At 37.5% G+C, this 22,091-nt stretch overlaps 1 protein-coding gene across 1 annotated transcript; it reads right to left on the bottom strand.

The window, feature by feature from the left end:
- Positions 1–9,559: 9,559 nt before the first annotated feature.
- LOC103733382 (olfactory receptor 5AN1-like) lies at positions 9,560–10,558 on the bottom strand. Its single transcript, XM_008832195.1, has one exon. The coding sequence runs from the start codon at positions 10,556–10,558 to the stop codon at positions 9,560–9,562; it is 999 nt and encodes a 332-aa protein (XP_008830417.1).
- Positions 10,559–22,091: the final 11,533 nt, after the last annotated feature.

Here is a 22,091-nt window from a genome sequence, read left to right as displayed (position 1 = left end):
TCTTGACTTTATTGATTGCCTTCTATTACTTTTATAAAACTAACTTATTCTTTGTTGATATATAAAAACATTAAGTACTGATAAGTCATATATTAATGATTTGGGGATATATGTATACACTCTTTAAATTTTTTTCTTCTCTGATTTTTATTGAGTTTTCGTGCATTAGGTATAATACATCTTAATCAAATTCAGAGCCCCCTTTCCTGCCCCTCATAGCACCCCCACCAGATTTCAGGTATTCTGTCATATATGTTAAGTCCTCTTTGTATCCAGATGTCCCTCAGTGCAAATTCATCCAGTGGAGTCTAGTGAGCCTGTCTAGAGTCACTCCCTTAAAGAACATCTACTCTCCCTCACCCCACAGTAATCATTTTCCAATAGTTCTTTGGCTAGGGTTGAGGACTGCTGCCCATTTCCCCTGTTCTATGTTGGTTTTCTGCCTGATTGAGTTGGCGTGGGTCTTGTCATGTTGTCACCATTGTTGGAAGTTCATATGAGCATGTTCCCAGAGGCCCGAAAGCCTCTGTTTCCTTATGTTCTTGTAGCAAGCCCCCTGGCTCTTACAGTGTTTACGCTCCCTCTTCCACAATGGCCTCTGACTCATGGGTGGGTGAGGCTTAGTATTTAAAGAATGTATGCATATGTATATCCTCAAATACTTTTCATGTTATGCCAAAAAATTAAACTCCTTTCTCTAATCTCCATTTATTTGAGATATTATCTTTATTATTTCCTTAGCTGTAGGATGTAAGCTTGTTCTTATTTTTCTAGTTCTCTAAAACATGCTAAAATGTTTGTTTGAGGGCTAGAAGCATGGTTCAGTGAGTAAAGATGCTTGTGGCCAATCCTGATGGCCTGAATTCGAATCCCAGAACCCATGTGGTTGAAAAAGTGAACTGATTGCTACAAGTTGTCCTTCTGACACACATACTCTATGGCATATGCACATACATTAATTAATTAGTTAACAAATAAATAATAACTAGCTGTAAAGCAAAAATTAAAAATGTTTATTTGACAGGCAACTTGGCCAGATATTTCCCTTGCTTGGCACTGTGATTTTTGTTATATAGCCTTCAGCTTACCCAAGGTACTTACATTTATATTATATGCATATTTTAATAGGTTTATTAAATGCTGTATTTCCCTTTGACTTTTCACACCACCCAGAAATTATTTATCTCTCTTCCTCTCTCCCCTCCTGTATTGTTCTCCCTCCTCCTTCCTCAATTAAAGCGATCCCCATTTTTCCAATTTCCCCTCAATAATACCTGTCTTCTACTATCCCCTCTCTCAAGCTCTTTCATCTCCTCTTCCACCATGGTTCCTTTCCCTTTTCCTTGTTGCTATAGTTGCCTCAGGATATATACTCATGTCTAACTATCTGGAGCTAGGATCCACAAATAAGAAAACTTGTAACTTGTTTTTTCTGAGTCTAGGTTACTTCATTCATTTATTTAGTTCCATCTCTTTCCCTGAAAATGTCATGATTTCATTTTCCTTTACTGGTGACTCCATTGTGCAAATTTTCATTATCTATTCATAAATTGAGGGACTTTTAGATTGTATCTGTTTACCAGCCATTGTGAAAAGAAAAGCAGTAAATATGGCTAAATAAGTACTTCTGTAGTAGGATATCAAGTCTTTTGGGTATATGGCAAGGAGTGTACAGCTGTTTCATATGGTAGATATATTTTTAGTTTAAGAGTTCTCCATCCACACTTATTTCCATAGTAATCTAATCCCAGTAGGCAGTCCTAAACATAGGTACACAGGAGCACCACTATATGTACTCAGTGCATTATCTATGTATATTTATAAATGTATGTGTGTAGATGTACCAGTGATAAAGAAGACAAGACATTGCGAAGGAGTGGGGGACATGGGAAGAGCTGGAGGGGGACTTGGAAGGGTTGAAATTATGAACTAAATGTCCACATATGAAATTTTCAAGAAACTTTAAAAAATATATTTATTTGATATCTTTATTTTTTCATATAGACCTTTTGCCATAAACTTTCCTCTTAAACTGTTCTTATTATGTCCCACGTTATTTGATAGTATACATTTCAATTTTAACTTGTCTCAATGAATTTTTTATTTTCCTTATAAATTCTTCATTGATTTTTTATTGAGTAGTACTGTTTTCTAGTTTTCCTGTATTTACAAATTTTTCAATTTTTGTTATTGACTTCTAGTGCTACACCTTGTACCATTATGATCAGAAAAGATAATGGCAAAATACTAAGCTTCTTAATTATATGTGTGTGTGTGTGTGTCTGTGTGTGTGTCTGTGTGTGTGTCTTATAACATGTGATGTGTGCAGCCGAGGAAAATGTGTACTTAGCAGCTGTTGGAGAGAATTCTCTGTAAAAGTCTGAGAGGTCCATTTGTTCTAGAACATAACATCTGTTGATGAAAGTGGGGTGCTGAAGTTTCCTAATATTTGTATTGAACTGTGTTGCTTTTGTTGTCTTGTATGGGGGTATATCTATTTGTAATTACTACATTCCATCCTGAATTAACTTCTTTATCACTATATAGTATTCTTTATCCTTTTGTACAGTTTTGCCTTGAATTTTCTTTTTCTGATAGATATAGTTATTCTTGTTAACATTTGAGACTAAGGCATGAAATATTTTATTCTATCCATTATTTTTTTCCTATGGGATTTAGTAAGTGAATGGAATCTCTTAGAGAACATAGACTCAAGTTTTAAAAGTTCATTCAGCTATGAGAAATCATGCAGTTGAAGTAGGTAGCCCATTCTTATTCAATGTTGTTACTTACTGATGCCATTCTGTTGTTTTGTGTTGTTTGTTGATCATTTATACCTCTATTATAATTGTTTTGTTTACCACTGTGATTGGGTGATTTTCTGTAATGCTAACCCTTGATTGCTTTCTCTTCCTTATTTGTATATTTGCTATATTACACTTAGACTTTACTATAAGACTTACATAAAATATCTGTTATTTTTCTGGTTGCTGTGACAAAATATCTGAAAAGAGGAAGCATTTATTTTCAGTAACAATTTCAGGAGATTTCACTGCATCATGGTAGGGAAGGCATGGTGACAGGAGCAGCTCAGTCCATGTAGGTAGGAGTTTGAGACAGCCAATCCACATCACAGTGGCAGACAGGAAGTGAGGGCTGCAGTGGGGGTAGGGCCAGGTTAAAGAACCCTCATTATTATTCCATAATGACCCATCTTAGGTGGCTGATCCACCTCCTTAAGGTTCTGCAACTTCCCAAAACCACCACAGAGCTTGGAACCAGACATTCAGATACACAAGTGTCTAAGGAGACATTTTAAATTCAAATCACGTCTTATAGTTAGAAGGGGCTGTGCTAAATTAACAACCCACTCTGCTCTACATAAGGATTCTAGACTCCCCTTTCTACCACAATTTATTATTATGCAGCATTAATTTACATCTGTGTTGTGATGTGTGTTTAATAGTGACTTATTGTAGCTATAGTTATTTTATTTTTACATTTTTGGTGCTTATTTTATTTGACTGCTTAATGGCAGAATAGAGTGGTTGAAAGAAAATACCCTGGGGTAGGCGGATGGAAAACAGCAAAGTGTGATGACAGAGACACATGAAGAAGCTAGTTGTTCTGTGTGCAAACCTGGAGAATAAAGCAACATCAAATACAAAGTAGACAATAGTGTCAATCTGCCTGGGTTACAATCTTGCCTGCACTTTTTAGCTTTGTGACTTTTGACAAAACATTAAACTCTTCTATACCTCAAAGCAGTAACTTTGTAAAGTGTCTTTATTTGTAGTATGCTGTAAACATAATTACTTCATAAGTTTTTGTCTATGTGAAGATTAAATAAGCTTCTCACAAAGAAAGTATTATATTATAATGATTTCCTGGTGCCTCAGATGACATCCTTCTTGAAAACCTCAGTCTTTTATTTCTCCCTCTAATGGCTCCTCAGTTCCATCTCCTGATTTCTAATCTAATCCTTTTTTGTGATGGTTTGAATAAGAAAAATTTCCCTTGGGCTCCCATTTTGAACATTAGGTCCCCAGTTGCTGTTGCTGTTTGGAGAGGTTATGGAACCTTTAGGAGATACAACCTTGCTGAAGAAAGTATGTCACTGGGTCAAGGGTGTGAAAGTTTATAGCCTCTTTCTACTTCCAGTTACCTCTGCTTCCTGCATGAGGATGGAGATGTGCCTGCTCAGCTTCATGCTCCAGCCACCTATTACCATGCCTCTCCTACCATTATAGACTCTACCTACAGAATCATAAACACAAGTCAGCTCGTTCTTCCTTAAGTTACCTTTGGTCATGGCATTTTATGATAGCAACAGAAAAGTTGCTAATACATTCTCTAATAAATGTTTCAGACTATAACCAAAATAATTGAAACCGTATATCTGACACTGCCCTGTGCCATAGCAATAGTAAACTATAGCCCCCTTAGCATGGTCTACAAGAACAGCAGTCTAGTTTCTCCTACATGGAGATCACTGTGTTCTCCTGAGTTAAGCCGAACAAGGTTAAATTTCCTAAATGCTCCTCACTTCCTTTATAAGGGCCTTTCACATGACATTGGCTCTGTATAGAATACCTATCCTACTTTTCATTATACCTTGACACTGTCAGGAACAAGGGGAGATTTAGATTGAGTAATACCAGAACTTGCTGGACTTCAAGTTTCTATTAATTTTTGGTACTAATCTCACAGCCCAGGTAGCCTTCCTAAAATAATCTTAATGAATAATGACTTTGATCTTTATTTTTAAATACCATTTATGGAACAGAGTTGAAAGCCCTTAAGAAGATAAGGCACTCAGGACTTTAGGACTGCTACCAGTGTTTAGGGTATTTACATGGGCCAGGAACTCAAGTGTAAGAAAATATTAAATGGGATGAACCCCCACCCTGAGTCTCTATGACATTTAGCTACTTCAAAGACAAATTTGAGTTCATTACATTAAAATCCACAGTTGAGGAGTAAGAAGATTACTCAGTCAGTAGCATGAACTCTACACAGCATAAAGTCCTGAGTTCTGATTCTCTGTCAGTCTCGTAAAAAGCTAAGTTTGGCAGCAAACACTGAGGGCACATGGAGAGAGGATGATCCCCAGAGTTTTCTGACCAACAAATCTAGTCAATATGATAAGCTGTAGGTTCAGTGAGACATCTTGTCTCAAAAAATAAGGTGGAAAGTGATCAAAGAAGAAAACTGACATCAATCTCTGGCCTCCACAAGTGCATAGACACACACACACACACACACACACACAGATCCATGCACACTCATATGCACAAACAGCCACATGAACATATATGCACATCACAAACACACAGAGAGAAAATAACAGCTAAAATAAAAAAGTAAAGTAAAATTCAAATTTTCATTCTTGTGTTCCACGATTCTGATTGACAACCCACTGAACAGCCAGCTCAATAGACCTACATGCCACTGGGAAATCCACTTTTCTTTTCTCATATTAATCTAGCAAAAAGAAACTCAAGAATGTCTCTTTCACCTTCTTTATAAGGCCCACTAATCAATGACTTCTTACCTCTCACTTCCCTTAAACATCATGACTATCACAATCAGCTTGCATGAAACTACCATTAAATTACAGATTAAAAAATATTTATGAGTGGGGATGGAGAGATGGCTCAGCAGTTAAGAGGGCTGACTGCTCTTGCAGAGGACCCAGGTTCAATTACCAGCACCCACATGGCGGCTATGAACTGTCTTTAACTCCAGTTTCAGGGGAATCCGAAGCCCTCTTCTGATCTCTGCAGCATTGCACGATATGGGTATACTCATATACACGCAGGCAATACAGTCATACACATAAAATAAAAATAATAAATAAAATACTTTTTAGAAAAGAAAAAAAGGCAGCTTTAAAAAAATTTATGAGTTCTAGCTCCTAGTCAAATTTGAACACAGACATTCTTGTTTTCTTTTCATTCTTACAACAAACCCTGATGACCTTGTCTAGAAAACATTAGTGATGGAGGGTGACCATTTCTTTGGATGTATATGATATTGCTAAATCACTGTATACTTATTGGAAATAATCTATAACTCTCTTTTTATTCCGATATGATGGCTTGGTTACAATAGGCAGTTTAGCTAACAGTACAGTCTAGAATGTGCCACTGTACCAAATTTTCAGGACCAAGTCCAAAAGTGTTCTCTCCTTCACACATTTCTTTCTCTAAATTAATATTCTAATGATAGCACCCATCACAACCTATGGACAACAGTTCTTCAAAACAGCCCATGTGGTCAGGTCTCAGAAGATAACACCTCACAAGTATTTCACTCATCCACCATAGTTCTCAGAAGGCTAAGTTTAAATCTTATAAGCAACTCCTGTTCATCATCTCCTTGGGTATATCTCATCCCAGCAAAGGACGGATCCATGCACTACTATGGAAATAGCTGTGGTAAACACTAATGGAGGTTTTTCAGTTACTTGGGTCTCATGGCTCATTGGCAGCAGACTTCTCATGCCTTTAAACATCTTTAAAAAACAATGGTTCAAAGCACATGACTATACTTGTGTGGGTGGACACATATCTTTTCATACTGCATTATAACCTTCACAAGGGGTGTTTCATATCATCTCAGAAATTCTACAATACCCCCTCTATTCTCAATTCTGGTCACATGGCAAGATTTCAATGAAGATTTGACATGGTTTCCAAGTATCTCCTGAGATTCATCAAAATTTAGACTCCAAGACAACTTTAAAATCTAATGACTATTTGGTGATAACAGGTAAATATAATAACACAGATACTAGCCAGTTTGTTTAAACTTAAGTAATAAGGCAAATCAGTAGTCATTGTTGTTTACACATCACCGTCCTGTTTTAAACCAGAGACCCAGAACTACAAGCTTTGTGTTCAACTTAAGATTGCTGGCCAGAAATTGCAGAGAATAAGAGACTGAAGAGAATTTATCCCTGAGCAGGACACCTAAACCTCTGCCACCAAAAACTCAGGGATCATTGCAGACAAGGGGGCAGAAAGATTGTAGGAGTCAGAGGTGGTTGATAATCACAAAGAAACAAGAGTTTTCCAGACAACGGGGAAGTTACTTATATGAACTTACAGCAATGGTAACAGCATGCACAAGACCCATGCAAGCTCAAACCAGACAAAATGCCAGCATAGAAGTAGGGAAGTGGGGAAGAATCTCCAACATTAGCTGAGGAACTTTTGGCAACTAATAATTATTGGGAGAGGGAGAGCTAGTTTTCTTTGAGTGTGTGATACTAAATAGGTTAGCCAGGCTCCAGTGGGTGGACGCACACTTAAGGACACTTGTAGACACAAACTTGGCTTGATAGGCCTTAATATATATGATAGAGTTTATGAAAACTCATGCGGGTGTGTAAGAGGTATGTAAATAGGGGAGGGGTCTAAATATCAATAAAATAAATTGTAGAAAGCTTGAAAAAATCAATAGATTTTAAAAGATTTTATTTATTCTTTTATTTTATGTATATGAGTGTATTGCTTGCATGTAGGTAGGTGCACCCGTGTTGTGCAATGCCCACGGAGGTCAGAAGAGGGTGTTGGAAATTCTGGAACAGGAGTTACAGATGGTTGTTAGCTACGATGTGAGTCCTGGAAATCAACCCTGAGTCCCCTGCAAGAGTAGCCAGTGCTTTCAACTGCTGAGCCATATCTCTAATCGCAGTAAAAATTTTTTTTAAAGATTCCTGGCCAGAAATGGAAATGAAATCTGTACATCTACCCATAGCCACTCCTGGTGCTTAGAGCTTCTTAAACATTGAAAGACATTTCATAAGAAAATGTAAATAAACATCTACTCACTGCAGAAAGAGAAGGCACCAACAGGCTAAAGAAAGGATTCCATCCAATTCCAGTTTGATGAAACAAAGCATTTATTAGATTCACTTACAGGAACATGGATGAATCTTGAGCCACCACATCAAAAAATCCCCTTCCCAATCATGTTTGATTTATAGGCTGCACCACTGGAGCTAGTCAATCACATGCCCTATATACACTAGCAACAAAATGAGCATGTGTAGCAGTTATGTGAACCTGGGGTGGTGGAAGTGGACTTTGGTATCTCAAGGGAGGGTCTTCTGATCCTCTCTTTCTAGGAGGAGTTTGTTTGCTAATATGTTCATTCATTCATTTGTGTGTGACATGGTCACACTCTATAGCATAAATTGGGCTGGAACTAATTATGTAGCCCAGGTTGGCCTAAAACCTATGTTAATTCTGCATCAACCTTAAGTACTGGGATTACAGTTATTTACTACTGCACCTGGCTCAGTAGAGGATGTTAATTCCCTCACTACTTTTACCATTTCCATAGACATTACTGCATTCTTCTGATTATTTGGTTCCCATAACTGTGAGCCACTGTATTCTGTAGGGCAATATAGCCACTCAGCTTCATGGGGTAGTGGTCATTTTATACCAGGTGGTCATGTCAACTACAGCACTGTAAAATATCAGTTTAAACTTTTATTTTTTCTACTATATCCATTATATCAATCTCACACAACTGTAAAACACTAGAATGAAAAAGGCTGAATACACATACAGCTTAAGAAAATGCCACTCTGTCATGTGTCATTGATCTCTGCAATGTTGAATATTCTTGACTAGTATGAGAATTAAATCACATAAGTCTTCTTAAACCAAACTTGACCAGATGACTGAAATATCAAAATATATTTGATGGACTATCTGATTGGCTGTGTCAATCCCAGGATATCTGTTTTGATGTAATGTAGGAGAGTAAGGGAGGTCAGGGTCCCATCACCACAGATATTCACGGTGTCCCATAAGATATTGCTATAACCCATGACATTTCTAGATGCCAGAAATTAAACCATCAGAATACCAAGTACATGCACTGAAGAAATATCTTTCTTACCATCTTTCTTCATAAATCAAACCACTTCCCCGTCCTCAAGCTATAACTGGTGGAAACAATCATTGCCCCCCAAATTACTAAATTATTAGTAGTGACTTCCTTGGACAAAAGTTAGGTGTTTCATATTGGTCTTTCTACAAGGTACAATAAAATGAATGTACAGCTCTATTTGTTTTTAAATAAGTCTGCTCAGTATGTTCATTCTCACCTGCTAAGAAACACAGATTAATCAATGGTCAATACCAGGTCTATACTCACTGTATCACAATATTTGTGGGACAAGGTTTTTGGACATTGGAAGTCTCGTACAGGATTTGTCTTCAGGGGTAGAGTTCTGAGAGTTAATGTTCTTCAATCTTACACAAAAGTTTCTAAACATTGATTTTTTCATAAATATCTGTAGATAAAATGATGTGTGATGAGACGATCTTTACATAATATGGTCACTATGACCCTGAGATCTTAAAGATTTAATGTTTCTGTATCAAGTCAGATGTTCATCCAACTGGCATATTAGCAACTTCAAATCACCTGACAGCTGTTTCCCTCTTCATCCAAGAAAGACATCTTCATCCAAAGTCCCATGAATTCTGCAGCATCCCAGTTATGTGCACAATATAGTAGACAGCAATGATTCCAACTAGACACATTTTAGTAATCTCAGAATCTGTGACCAGAATCTCAGATTCTGTAATCTCAGAATGTAGCAACCTGTCTTCTTATGCCACCTCTTAACGGTGTCTTTGATTTCCTTGTTCCTCAGACTATATATCAAGGGATTCACCAGGGGAATAATCACAGTGTAAAAGACAGATGTAAATCTGTCAAAGCTGGAGGAGCCACCAGTGCTGGAACTCAAATAGACAAATATTCCAGAACCATGGAAGAGAGAAACAGCTGTCAGGTGAGAAACACAGGTGTTGAATGCCTTGGACCTGCCTTTAGCTGACGTGATCTTCACGATAGAGAAGATGATATGAACATATGATATCATGATAGCTAATACATTCGCTATCCCAAACATCATTGTTAATATCACAAGCAGGACTTCTGCAAAGAATTTGCCAGTGCAGGAGGGATGTACAAGCTGGGATATGTCACAGAAGAAGTGCCTGATGACATTAGGTCCACAGAAGTGGAGCTTCAGCAAAGCACAAACCTGAGATAAAGATCCTGTGAGTCCAACTGTGTAACTTCCCATGACCATCTGAACACAGAGGGTGGGTGACATGATGGAAGAATAGAGCAGTGGGTTACAAATAGCAGCATACCTGTCATAGGCCATGGCTGTCATGAGGTAAGATTCACTCAGTGCAAGGGTGGAAGAGAAGAAGTACTGAACTATGCAGCCCACAAAGCTGATAGTTTGTTCTCCCTTAAATAAGTGAGAAAGCACATTGGGAACTGTGGTGGAGATAAAGCAGAGGTCTGTGAAGGACAGATTACTGAGGAAGAAATACATGGGGCTGTGGAGGTGGGAATACATCCTTATTAAAACAATGAGGCACAGGTTCCAGGTCAGAGGTGCGGTGTAGATAAGCAGGAATATGTTGAAGAGCAGTGCTGTGATTCTGGGGAAATCTGAGAATCCCAGGAGGATGAATTCGGTGATCTCAGTAATATTTCCTCCCCCAGTCATTGCCTCTGTGCTCCTAATGTCAGAAAGGAAACAAGAGCATTCACTGGAGACTCAGATTAAACTAGAGCATTACCATTTTCTCATTCCTCATTTTCTTCTCCAATGAGCTCTAGTAAGGGACAAGTACAATCTAAACCATAGCAAGAGATACTTAAAACCCAATGACTTTTTTAAACTGCTCAGGGAGAGAAAGTCTTTATGAAAAAAATATCATACTGCTTTTGTACACCCACATAGAAGTGCATGTATACACACACACACACACACACACACACACACACACACACACATGAATACATATGTGCTCTTTCCATCCTGGATTGTTACTGAAGTTGATTTAAAAATGTTCTTTGACTATTGAGAAAAATTATTTCCCCAATTTATAATTTTCCCTAATATTTACAACTTTGTTTAACATGACATCTCCAAATTGGCTGGAATAATATCATATTCATATGAGGGATTCCTAAAGGAATAGCCCACTCTGGATCCCAAAGTGTGTCTCAATTCGGGGGCATTTTCCTTGTAGTCAACTGGGCACTCACAAGAATTTTAGTAATTTGGCATTTTATTTACAATCCTCTTTGCTCTGTATTAAATTATTCCAGTGGCTTCAACACAATAATCCTGATTAGCTACTGTAAAATGAGGACAATGGAATCTTAGAGGGCTACTGAGATACTACACATAGTAACTCATGAACAAGCTCAGCCCACACTCAAGTACACAGTGATTGTCTGTTAGAGTTAGATTATAATTCTCACTAATTTCTGACAACCACAAATGTTAAATGCTCTTCTGAAGAGTATGCTATCATATAATTAAGGCCTGTTTTTTCTCTCATGACTACAAGTCACTAGCTAAAACATCATATCGAAGTAAAATAGAACCATTATTACTTTAGAGATTGAATCCTGGTAAGCAAAAATGAAATGAAAAGAGTTCTGGGGAGGTATGAAATTGGGAAACATGGAAAAGCATGTTTTCATATTAGGAAACCAGAAACTCACTAAATATTTAGTTTGTCCAGATCTCAATTTCTGAGTTTTAAAATCTTACAGGCTTGTATATAATCTCTTTTCCTTCTAGCTGATTCTATTATCCCCATTTTACAAGTAGAAAATAGAAAATAACAGAATTTAAGGCACATACATTGAAATTCAACCACAACCTTTCATTCCAGTCTAACACCTGCCAATTTAAGTTTGAAAGTGTTCTTTTCTCAAGGGGGCAGAGAATTTGGATAAGAAAAAAGAAAAACTGAGAAAAAACACAAATTTTTAGGGTGTAGAATTGAGGGAAATAGATAGGCAAAGAATGGGAGAGACTAATTTTCATAAACCATGTTGAACAGATCTGACTATAAAAGTGACTTATCTTGAGGTAGCAGATTCCACCTTGCAAGTTTCTTCCTTTGACTTTCACATAGATCTTTCAAGATGACAGAATTCTTGTCAAGGTTGAAACTGTCTATATTTTTACAAAGAATTTCACATAGTGTGCTATTAACTGTATGCATTGGATCATGAACCTGCCTAACCAGTCACAAAAGTGAGATAGCAATATGGGATTCTCTTAAATATGTGGCTGAGATTAGAGGTGGAAGGACAAAAGCCAATTAGAGAGAATATTTGCTCTCTGGTAGCCTGGTTATCATGAGATTTTCCACATTGAACCCAGGCCTGCTTTGCCATGTGCACCAATTCCTTACTTCCCTGTGGTTCTGTCAAGGTCTCAGGACTATTTTATGGGGCTATGAGCTACTTCAGCTGAAATGACATAAGGATCTTCTTGTTCCCAATTTTCAGCTTCTAGAGGTCAGCATGATCTGAAACATTAAGGGATTTGCTTACCTGTTGCCTGTTTATTTTTATAAACATAAAAATTCTTAATAAAATGCTTGCAAACTGAATCAAATACATATTAAAGAGATGATACATCATGATTAATTTGGTTTCATCCCTTAGATACAAGATTTATTCATCATATGCAAATAAAGGTATGAATATAGTTAAGGATAGAAACTTCATGATCGTCTCAATAGATACAGAAAAGGCATTTATCAAATGTCAGCATGTCTTCATAGCAAGGACCCTGAGAGAAAAAAGGAATAGCATAAATAAATCTGAATACAAAAAGCTGTGCATAACAAACCTATAGTCAACATCATACTGAGTGGGGAAAGACTGAAACCATGTTCTCCCTAATGTGGAATGAGACAGTTCCACTTCCTCTATACTTATTCATCGTGGTGCTCAAAATCTTAGAGCAATGACACAAGAGAAAGAAACAAAAGGGACATAAACAAGAAAGTAGGAAGTTAAAGTACCTGTATTTGCAGATGGCATAATCATATATTTAAAAGACCCTTAGGATGCTACCATAAACTCAGATCTCATAAATATTTTCAGCAAAGTAGCAGGATACAGAGATCAGTAGGCTTTCTATACACCAACAACTAAGTTTCTAAGAATACGTTCGGAAAAATATTCCACTCTCAGTTGTCTAAAGTGAATAATAAAATACCTAGGTACAAACCTAACCAAGAATGTAAAAGACTTCTATGGTAGAAACTTCAAGACGCTAAAGCTAGAATTTGAAGATCCTAGAAGATGGAAATGGGAATGGCTGTTACCAAAAGCAACTTTCAGACATAACTCCTGATATTAGCCCTTTATCTGATGGCAAAGATTTAAAGCTGGTAAAGATTCTCTCCCATTCTTTAGGCTGGCTGTGTGCTCTGCTGATAGTTTGCTGTATAGAACTTTTTATTTTATATAGTCATATCTGCTGATACTCAACGGATATTTCCTGTGTTATTGATATTCTGTTCAGAAAGTTCTTACCTACACTATTTAGTATTCCCTATATTTTCATCTAGAAGTTTCAGGGTCTGTGATTAGTTTCTAATTGACTTTTGTACAAGGTAAAATTTGGGACTCTAATCTCATTCTTCTGCAGGTGGAAACCCAGTTTTGCCAGCAACATTTGTTAAGTAGGCTGTATTTTTTTTTCCTCTGCATATGTCTGCCTCCTTTGTCAAAATTAGGTGATCATAGCTTTGTCTATTTATTTCTGGGTCTTCTCTTCTTTTCATTGGGCTACCTGTCTGCTTTTATGCCAGTACCAAGCTGTCTTTATCACTATAGCTTTTTATTTAAAGTTGGGTATTGTGATGACTCAAGCTGTGTTCTTACTCCATTGGATTGCTGTGGGTATTCCTAGTCTCTTATGGTTTCATATGAATTCTTGACTTGTATTTTTCCTAGCTCTATAAAACATGACATTGGGATTTAATAGGTATTACATTAATACATATTTAATACATCTTTGCATTAATTTTGGAGGTTCCTCAAAAAATTCAAAATAGAGCTACCATATAATCCAAATTACTTGCTCTTGGGCATATACCCATAAAGGTCCATAACTTATCACAGATATAGTTGCACCCCCAGGTTTATTGCTGCTCTGTTCAGTAAAGCAAGAAATGGAGCCAATCTAGTTGTCCATCAACAGATGACTAGATAATGAAAATCTACTACATATATAAAACAGAATAGTCAGATCTAAAGAAAAGTGAAATCACATTTTTTTAAGAAAATGGGTGGACCTAGAATATGTAGTATTAAGATAAGTCACCCAATCTCAGAAAGAAAAAAAAATTACCTCATATGCAGATCTTAGCCTATAATGTGTACATGTGAATACATAAACAAATGCAAGTGTTATTATACTATAATATCTAGAAATGGAAATAAGAATGGATAATTTAAGGCATAATAATGAGTTCATATATATAGTCCACTTCATGTACATTCTTTGAATCCTATCTCAATATATAACACATTTTTAATGCAAAATAAATTCTTATACAGATATTATTCATATTTAATTCCATGAGAGATGGTTATCTGACAGGGAAATCTAAATTTTAAATTGAGTTTTTTTTCAATCTTTGAGTACTTCTGTATCCTGTAGTTTTTTTGTAAAATACTAATAAACTTTTAAAAAATGTCTTCTCAACAACTTCAAGTTGTTAGTCAAGGTCATCAAAGAAACTTCCAAAATAACACAGGTTATAACCATAGGCTTTGCTTACCTCCCAGAACTTGAAGGTAAGATTCTATTGCTGAAGACAGGAAATAATTCAGACATAGGATTTGGAGCAATAGAGCTGGAACTAACCTGGAAGCCTTCTCTCTGAAGACTAACTCTCATAGTTTTGGAGTATACTATGCAAGCTTGTAAAAGAGAAAATCAATCGGTGCTCCAATCCAGCTCTAAAATTCAATAACCACAACAGCTGGCACAACAAACTATCCCTATTGGTGCAATAGTTGCACTTTTATCTAGAGGGAAATTAGCAGCTATCTAATTGGACTTAAACCCATCTCAATGGGAGGGAACTCATGGGTGGCATTGTAAATATAGGCAAATACACATTCTCAGAGAGGTCATAGATCCTAGAGAAATTCCTCTCTGTCATATCTCAAGTGAAATTTCTTACCGTATGCTAAATATGTATCCTTATATTTACAGAGAAGTATATTGTACATTACTCATCAAAGTAGTTGCTTTTTGCAACAGATGGAAGCTATTACAGAGTTTCACAACTGGTCACACATAAAGAATGTACATCGGAGAGACACAACACCCTAAATGGCACATTTACAGTGGAACTGCTACATCTAAGGCTCATGGAGCAGAGTGGAACAGGCAGTAGAGAAAATAACAGTACATCCCTCAACCAGCTAAGCTTCCTCATACAACAAAGTGTGATTGTACACAGAAAGCCAGAACCGGATAAGTTTTAGAGAGCAAGAGACTGCAGAGTGTGTCTCCATGAATAGGACTCTATATATTAAACCTCACCCACCCACATCCAGGGACCATTGTGAAAGAGAGGGCAGAAAGATTGGAAGAGCCAGGGTTGGTGCATTGGTGCATGAACACAAGGAAACTGAGATATTCAGGGCACTGAAAACATTCTCATACAAACTTGTGACAATGGTGATAGCATGGGTACGACCCATGTTGACTCAGTCAGACAAAAACCCAGCATGGAAGCCAGGCATGGTGGCGCACACTTTGAGTCCCAGCACTTGGAAGACAGAGGCAGGCAGATTTCAGTGAGTTCAAGGCCAGCCTGGTTTCCATAATGAGTTCCAGTCCAGCTGGGGCTGTAGGGAGACTCTGTCTCAAAAAGACAACAACAACAACAACAAAAAAAAACAGAATAAAAAGAGGGAAATTTGCAGCAGGTCCCAACCCTTGTAGAAGAACTATTGGCAACTGATTACCAGAGGGCGAGGGACGGAGAGTAGATCTTTAAGGGAGTGGCTCTAGATAGGCTGACTAGACTCCAGTGGATGAATTTGTGCCTAGGGACATCTGGGTACAAATGTTTGACCAGAGGACTTAGGATATATAACAAAATGCATGAGATGCGGGGATGGGGTATTGGAGAGCATGGGTGGGGAGGGGATCTAAATTTGATTAAAATTATTGGATTAAATGCACAAAAACTCAATAAAAATATTAAAATAAAATAAAAATGTTTTTCCCAATTGAAGGAATCAGAGACAGACATCTCCCTGACTACCATGCTGTCCTGCACCCTTTGGAATTGTAGATTCTCCTTTCCTTTCCATTAAAGTCTGGGCCTGTGGAATATCATTTCTACCATACTCTCTTCTTCACTGTCCATTTTTAAGGTCCCCATCTGCATGCTGAATCACAACTTTTCCTCTACTATTAAAAGTCAGACCTGAGAAACAGCTCCTATCATTTCTACTATGCTCAATCTTCACTGTTCAGTTTATTTCAAAGATTTCAGTTTTAATCCCAGACAGATCACCTTCATAAAGCTCTAACTTGTACTCTCTTTCAGTCTTTCTCTTTTGAATACCAATTGTAAGAAATGGCAAGCTAACACTACCATCTCATCATCTTCTTTATCCAATTTATTCATTAAATCAAAGTCCAGTGTGAAGAATGTTGGCCACTGGTCCCTCTGTCATTATAAGTTCTCCCTTACACAACTAATTACTTCTGGGCAGCCATCTTGGCCTAAGTTGCACATCTTATATATCATAACAGTGGTCACACAACTGCTGTGACTTTTGCTTACGTTCTTGTTCCATGTATGCCCCTCTTGAGAGATGCAATATGTTCTCTAGTCCTTTGACTATTTCCAAGATCCCCCAGTACCCACATATGGACCCCACTGATCAAGAAATCTACCACTCTGTACAATATAGAAGAAGATGGCCATCTTGGACTTCCTCCCAAGGATGTTCCAGCCTTAGTTGAATGTCCTGTCACTCACTGCAGGGGACGTTCAACCACCACTGCAGCAAGTAGGTACATCATCCCATACCACATGGAGAAAGGTAGCCATTTGGGATTTCCTCTACAAAAGCTACACCCCTACATGAATCAGCCTTAGTTGCATGTTTCAACATCCGTTGCTGGACCCATGCAACATTCCTCCTTCACTCCTTTTTTTTCTGTCTCCCCTGTTTTAGTTCCAACTGTATTGTGTGATTTTTCATGGGGAGCTGTGAACAAATGTTTCTCACCCCAAATAGTAGACATGAGACCAGCATCAATTCCCCCAAAGCCCAACTTCACCAAACAGATTTTATTGGGGTTACTCATGAAATTATGGATGAGATTATTTTTACAAGAGCATGGATGGCTAAAAGTAGCTGAATCACCAAAAGGTAAGTCTAGTATGGGTGATAGTTCATGAAAGCTCCATCCCTAGAGTTCTAACACAACAGCTTGGCTGGTCAGAGAATCTCTCCTAATATGATCTTGGGAAGGGAAGTGGTGAATTTTACAAATTTCAGATTTTTTTTTCTAAAACAAGAAGTTTTATTTATCCTGAATTGTGAGTTGTTTCCTTCTCTCCATATTTCCCTAGCTGCACCCCATTCCCAGTACAGGTAGGAAGATATAGATTCGGTTTCATTCAGCTGCATGTAGATAGCCAGTTTTCACAGGACTATTTATTGAAGAAACTTTTGATTTCATATGGTATGTATTTGGTGTATTTGTTTTAAAAACAATTGACCATAGGTGAATGACATATCTGTGTTCTCTCTTATTCCATTTTTAATGTGTCTGTTCTGTTGTCAGTATCATATAGCTTGGATGATTATAATTCTGAAATACATTTTCAACTAAATAATAGGATGCCTCAAGAATTTAATTTTTTTATTGAAAAATCTCTTAAATTCTTTGAAAAGATTTTGTCTTCATTTGAATTTGAATATTATTTTTCTATTTCTGTGAAGAAGAGAATTTTGATAGAGATTGCAATGAATATGTAGTTCACATTAGGTAATAAATTATTAATATTTTCATTAATGAACACAAAGTACATTTCTTTTTTTGGATAACTTTCATTTTCCTTTAGTAATGCTTTGTATTTTTAAGTGTACATATCCCCCATATCCTGGGTTGCATTTAATCCTATATATGTGTTTAGTATTAGGAAAGATGGAATTCTTTCATATCTTTGGGTTATTCATTGTCAATGTATACAAATGATACTGATTTTTATAGGGTGATGTTTGTGACCTGCAATTTTAAAATTTATTTACCAGTTCTGAGTATTTTGGGTGTAATATTTAAGGTTTTCTATACATAAGACCATGTCTTCATTGAGAAAAGTTAACTTTGTCCTCCTCTTTAGATATAGATTTTGTCTTGTCTAATTGTTCTGGTGGGATTGCAAACTCATGAAACCATTATAGAAAGCAGTGTGGAGAACTCAATAAATAAAAATGAGTCTATGGAAGAGCCCTCTAGGCGGTGTTCCACCCTCATCTCCCTTTGCTTCCTGGGCTGCACAGCCTCCAGTGTCCTGGTACCAGCACCTTCCCTGGGTAAGTTCAGTGCAGCCACCACACTTTGATTCCCCCAGCCTCTTTCACCCTTCCAGCTCCCCCCACTGAGTCTGGGTACAGGCCCATTCCTTGTCTTGGCATCCCAGACACCAAGGCTAACTTCTCTGCCCAGAGCCACCACTGCTTCCTGATCCTTTTCATCAGGACCAACCCAGTTCATCCCTGAGTGGGCCCCAAGTAACCCTCTAAGCCTGGTCCCGCCCTCACCTCCCTTTACTTCCCTGGGCTGCACAGCCTCCAATGTCCTGGTCCCAGCACCTTCCCGGAGTAAGTCCAGCAGGCCCACCATGCCTTGACACCCCCAGCCTCTTTCACCCTACCAGCTCCCCCACCACGTCTCTCCTCCTAGCCTGGGTTCAGGTCCATTTCTTGTCTTGGCACCCCAGACCTCAGGGCTAACCTCTCAGCCCAGAACCACCACTGCTTCCTGATCCTTTGCATCTGGACCAACCCAGTTCCTCCCTGTGGCCCCCAGAAACCCTCTGGGCCTGATCTGCCCTCACCTTCCCTTACTTCCCTGGGTGGCACAGCCACCAGCTTCCTGAGACCAGCATCTATACTGGGCCTTTCTCCCAGGCTAGCCCAGCCCCCAAATTCCTGAGGGCAGCATCTTTCCTGGAGGGACCCAGACCTTAGGAGAAAGTCTGAGAACCTCTGAGCCTCATCTCACTTGGACCTCTGTGGGAAGCCTGAAGACAAAAGCAATCTGGCTACTCCAATATAAAATCAAAAGAGAGAACCTGAAGCCTAGACCATCAGCTTTTCATGATCAACCAGCTTTTCAGTAAACCACAAAGGCACATAAAGTTTACAAAAAAGAAGCAGATCTAAACTCAACAAAGGAAGGCTTGAGTCTCCAGAATCAGAAACTAAGAAGGAAATTCACATGACAAAGTCACAGAGAAAAAATAATAACATGAAAAACAGAAAGAATATATCCCCACCAAGTACCAATAGTCCTCTAGAAGAGTACAGTGAGAACTCCCTAGAAATAACACAGGACATGGAACTCAAAAGAACAATTATAAACATGATAAAAGAATTCAGTGAATTTAAAGAACACACAAAGAAATGAAAGAACTGAAGGAAGATATGGATAAACATATGAATGAATTCAGAAAAGAGTTAGAAATATTGAAGAATACTCAGGCTGAAATGAAGAAAGAAGTGAAACACTCATTAAGCCATTAGAAATGACAGGAGAAAGCCTCACCAATAGGATGAATGAAATGGAAAACAGAATATCAAGACTGAAAGATAAAGTGGGTGAATTAGAATACTCAAGCAAAGACTATGAAAAATTTAATAAAGCACAAGAATGGAATATGTAGAAATTGTGTGACACCATAAAAAGATGAAACTTATGAATCATAGGCATACAGGGAGAAGAATCTCAAGACAATGGTATGGACCAGATCTTCAACAGGATTGTAGCAGAAAATTTCTCAAAATTTAAGAAAGACATGCCTATACAAATACAAGAAGCATATAAAACACCAAATAGACAGGGCCAGAAAAGAAACTCTCCACAGCACATCATAGTAATAACACTAAAAGTTCAGAACAAAGAGACAACACTGAAAGCTGCAAAAGAAAAACAAGTCACATATAAAGGAAAACTCATCAGGATTACAGCTAACTTTTCAGTGTGTTGCAATTCTAATATCTGATAAAATAGACTTTGGGTTAAAACTGATCAGAAGAAACAAAGATGACCACTTCATTCTGATCAAAGGAACAATAAACCAAGAAGATATTACAATCATGACCAAATATTCACTTAACTCTGGTGCACCCAACTTTGTAAAAAAAAATACTACAGGACTTTAAGACCCAGATTAATCCCAACTCATTAATAGTATGGACTTCAATACCCCACTGTCTCCATTAGATAGGTCAACAGGGTAGAGAGTTAACAGAGAGACATCTGAATTAAACAATATCATATATCAAATGGACCTAACAGACATTTAGTAAATATTCTACCCAAGTACCAAAGAATATACTTTTTATTCAGCACCCCATGAAACCTTCTCCAAAACTGACCATGTATTGGGGCACAAAAAAAACCCTCAACAAATACAAAAAGATTGAAATAATTCCATGCATTCTGTCAGACCACAAAGCAATAAAGCTTAAAACCAACACCAAAGAAACCCCAGTAACCACACGAACACATGGTGATTAAACAACACACTCTTGAATGATGAATGGGTCAAAAGAGAAATTAAGAAAGTAATAAAAGTATTCCTGGAACTAAACAAAAAGGACACTACTACACAACAAATCCTCTGGGACACATGAAAGCAGTCCTTAGGGGGAACTTTATAGCTCTAAGTGCCTACATTTAAAAAAAAATTGGAAAGAACACAAATAAGTGATTTAACATGGCAACTCAAGACACTTGAAAAGCAACAACAAATGAAACCCAAACCCAGCAGACAAGAATAAATAACAAAAATCAGAGCAGAAATTAATGAAATAGAAACAAACAATACAAAGAATCAACGAATCCAACAGCTGGTTCTTTGAGAAGATAAACAAGATTGATAGACCACTAGCCAGGGGAAACATCACAACAGACACCAGAAAGATACAGAACATTATAAGGGAATACTTTAAAAACCTATATGCTACCAAATTCGAAAACCTAAAAGAAATGGATGCATATCTAAAGGCATGGGAACCACCAAAACTAAACCAAGAAGAGATTAACAGCTTAAACAGACCCGTAACACAAAAAGAAATCGAAACACTAATGCCAAACCTCCTGACTTAAAAAAGCCCAGGACCAGATGGATTTACAGCAGAATTCTACCAGACATTTAAAGAAGATCTACATCCAATACTACTTAATTTATTCAAAAAAATAGAAATGGAGGGAAAACTTCCAAATTCCTTCTATGAAGCCAGCATCACTCTCATACCAAAGCCTGGTAAAGATACAACCAAAAAAGAAAACTATAGACCCATATCCTTAATGAACATAGATGCAAAAATTCTCAATAAAATACTTGCAAACCGCATACAGACACACATCAAAAGGATCATCCACCATGATCAAGCTGGCTTTATTCCAGAGATGCAGGGATGGTTCAATATACGTAAGTCAATAAATGTCATAAATCACATAAATGGGCTCAACGACAAGAACCACGTGATCATTTCAATAGATGCAGAGAAGGCCTTTGACAAAATTCAACATGCTTTTATGTTTAAAGTCCTAGAGAGAATTGGGCTGGAGGGAACATACCTCAACATAATTAAAGCTATGTCCAACAAACCCTCAGCCATAATCATTCTAAATGGAGAAAAACTGGAAGTATTCCCATTGAAATCAGGAATCAGACAAGGCTGTCCACTATCTGCACTCCTCTTTAACATAGTGCTTGAAATTCTTGCAAGAGCAATAAGACAAGAGAAAGAAATTAAAGGAGTAATAATCGGAAATGAAGAGATCAAATTATCCCTTATTGCAGATGATATGATATTATATGTAAGAGATGTCAAAAATTCCATCAGAAAACTCCTAGAAATTATTAACACATTCAGTAAAGTGGCAGGTTACAAAATTAATCTACAAAAGTCTATAGCCTTTCTATATTCCAGTAACAAGC

Source organism: Nannospalax galili, unplaced genomic scaffold (genome assembly GCF_000622305.1).
Source record: "Nannospalax galili isolate Female #2095 unplaced genomic scaffold, S.galili_v1.0 scaffold936, whole genome shotgun sequence".
Classification (NCBI taxonomy): Eukaryota; Metazoa; Chordata; class Mammalia; order Rodentia; family Spalacidae; genus Nannospalax; species Nannospalax galili.
Note: the sequence above shows the minus strand (reverse complement) of the source record. Positions and strands in the feature narration are given on the sequence as shown.

What these genes read in the sequence shown, in the direction of transcription:
- LOC103733382 (XM_008832195.1), bottom strand. Translation starts at nt 10,558, where the DNA reads ATGACTGGGGGAGGAAATATTACTGAGATCACCGAATTCATCCTCCTG.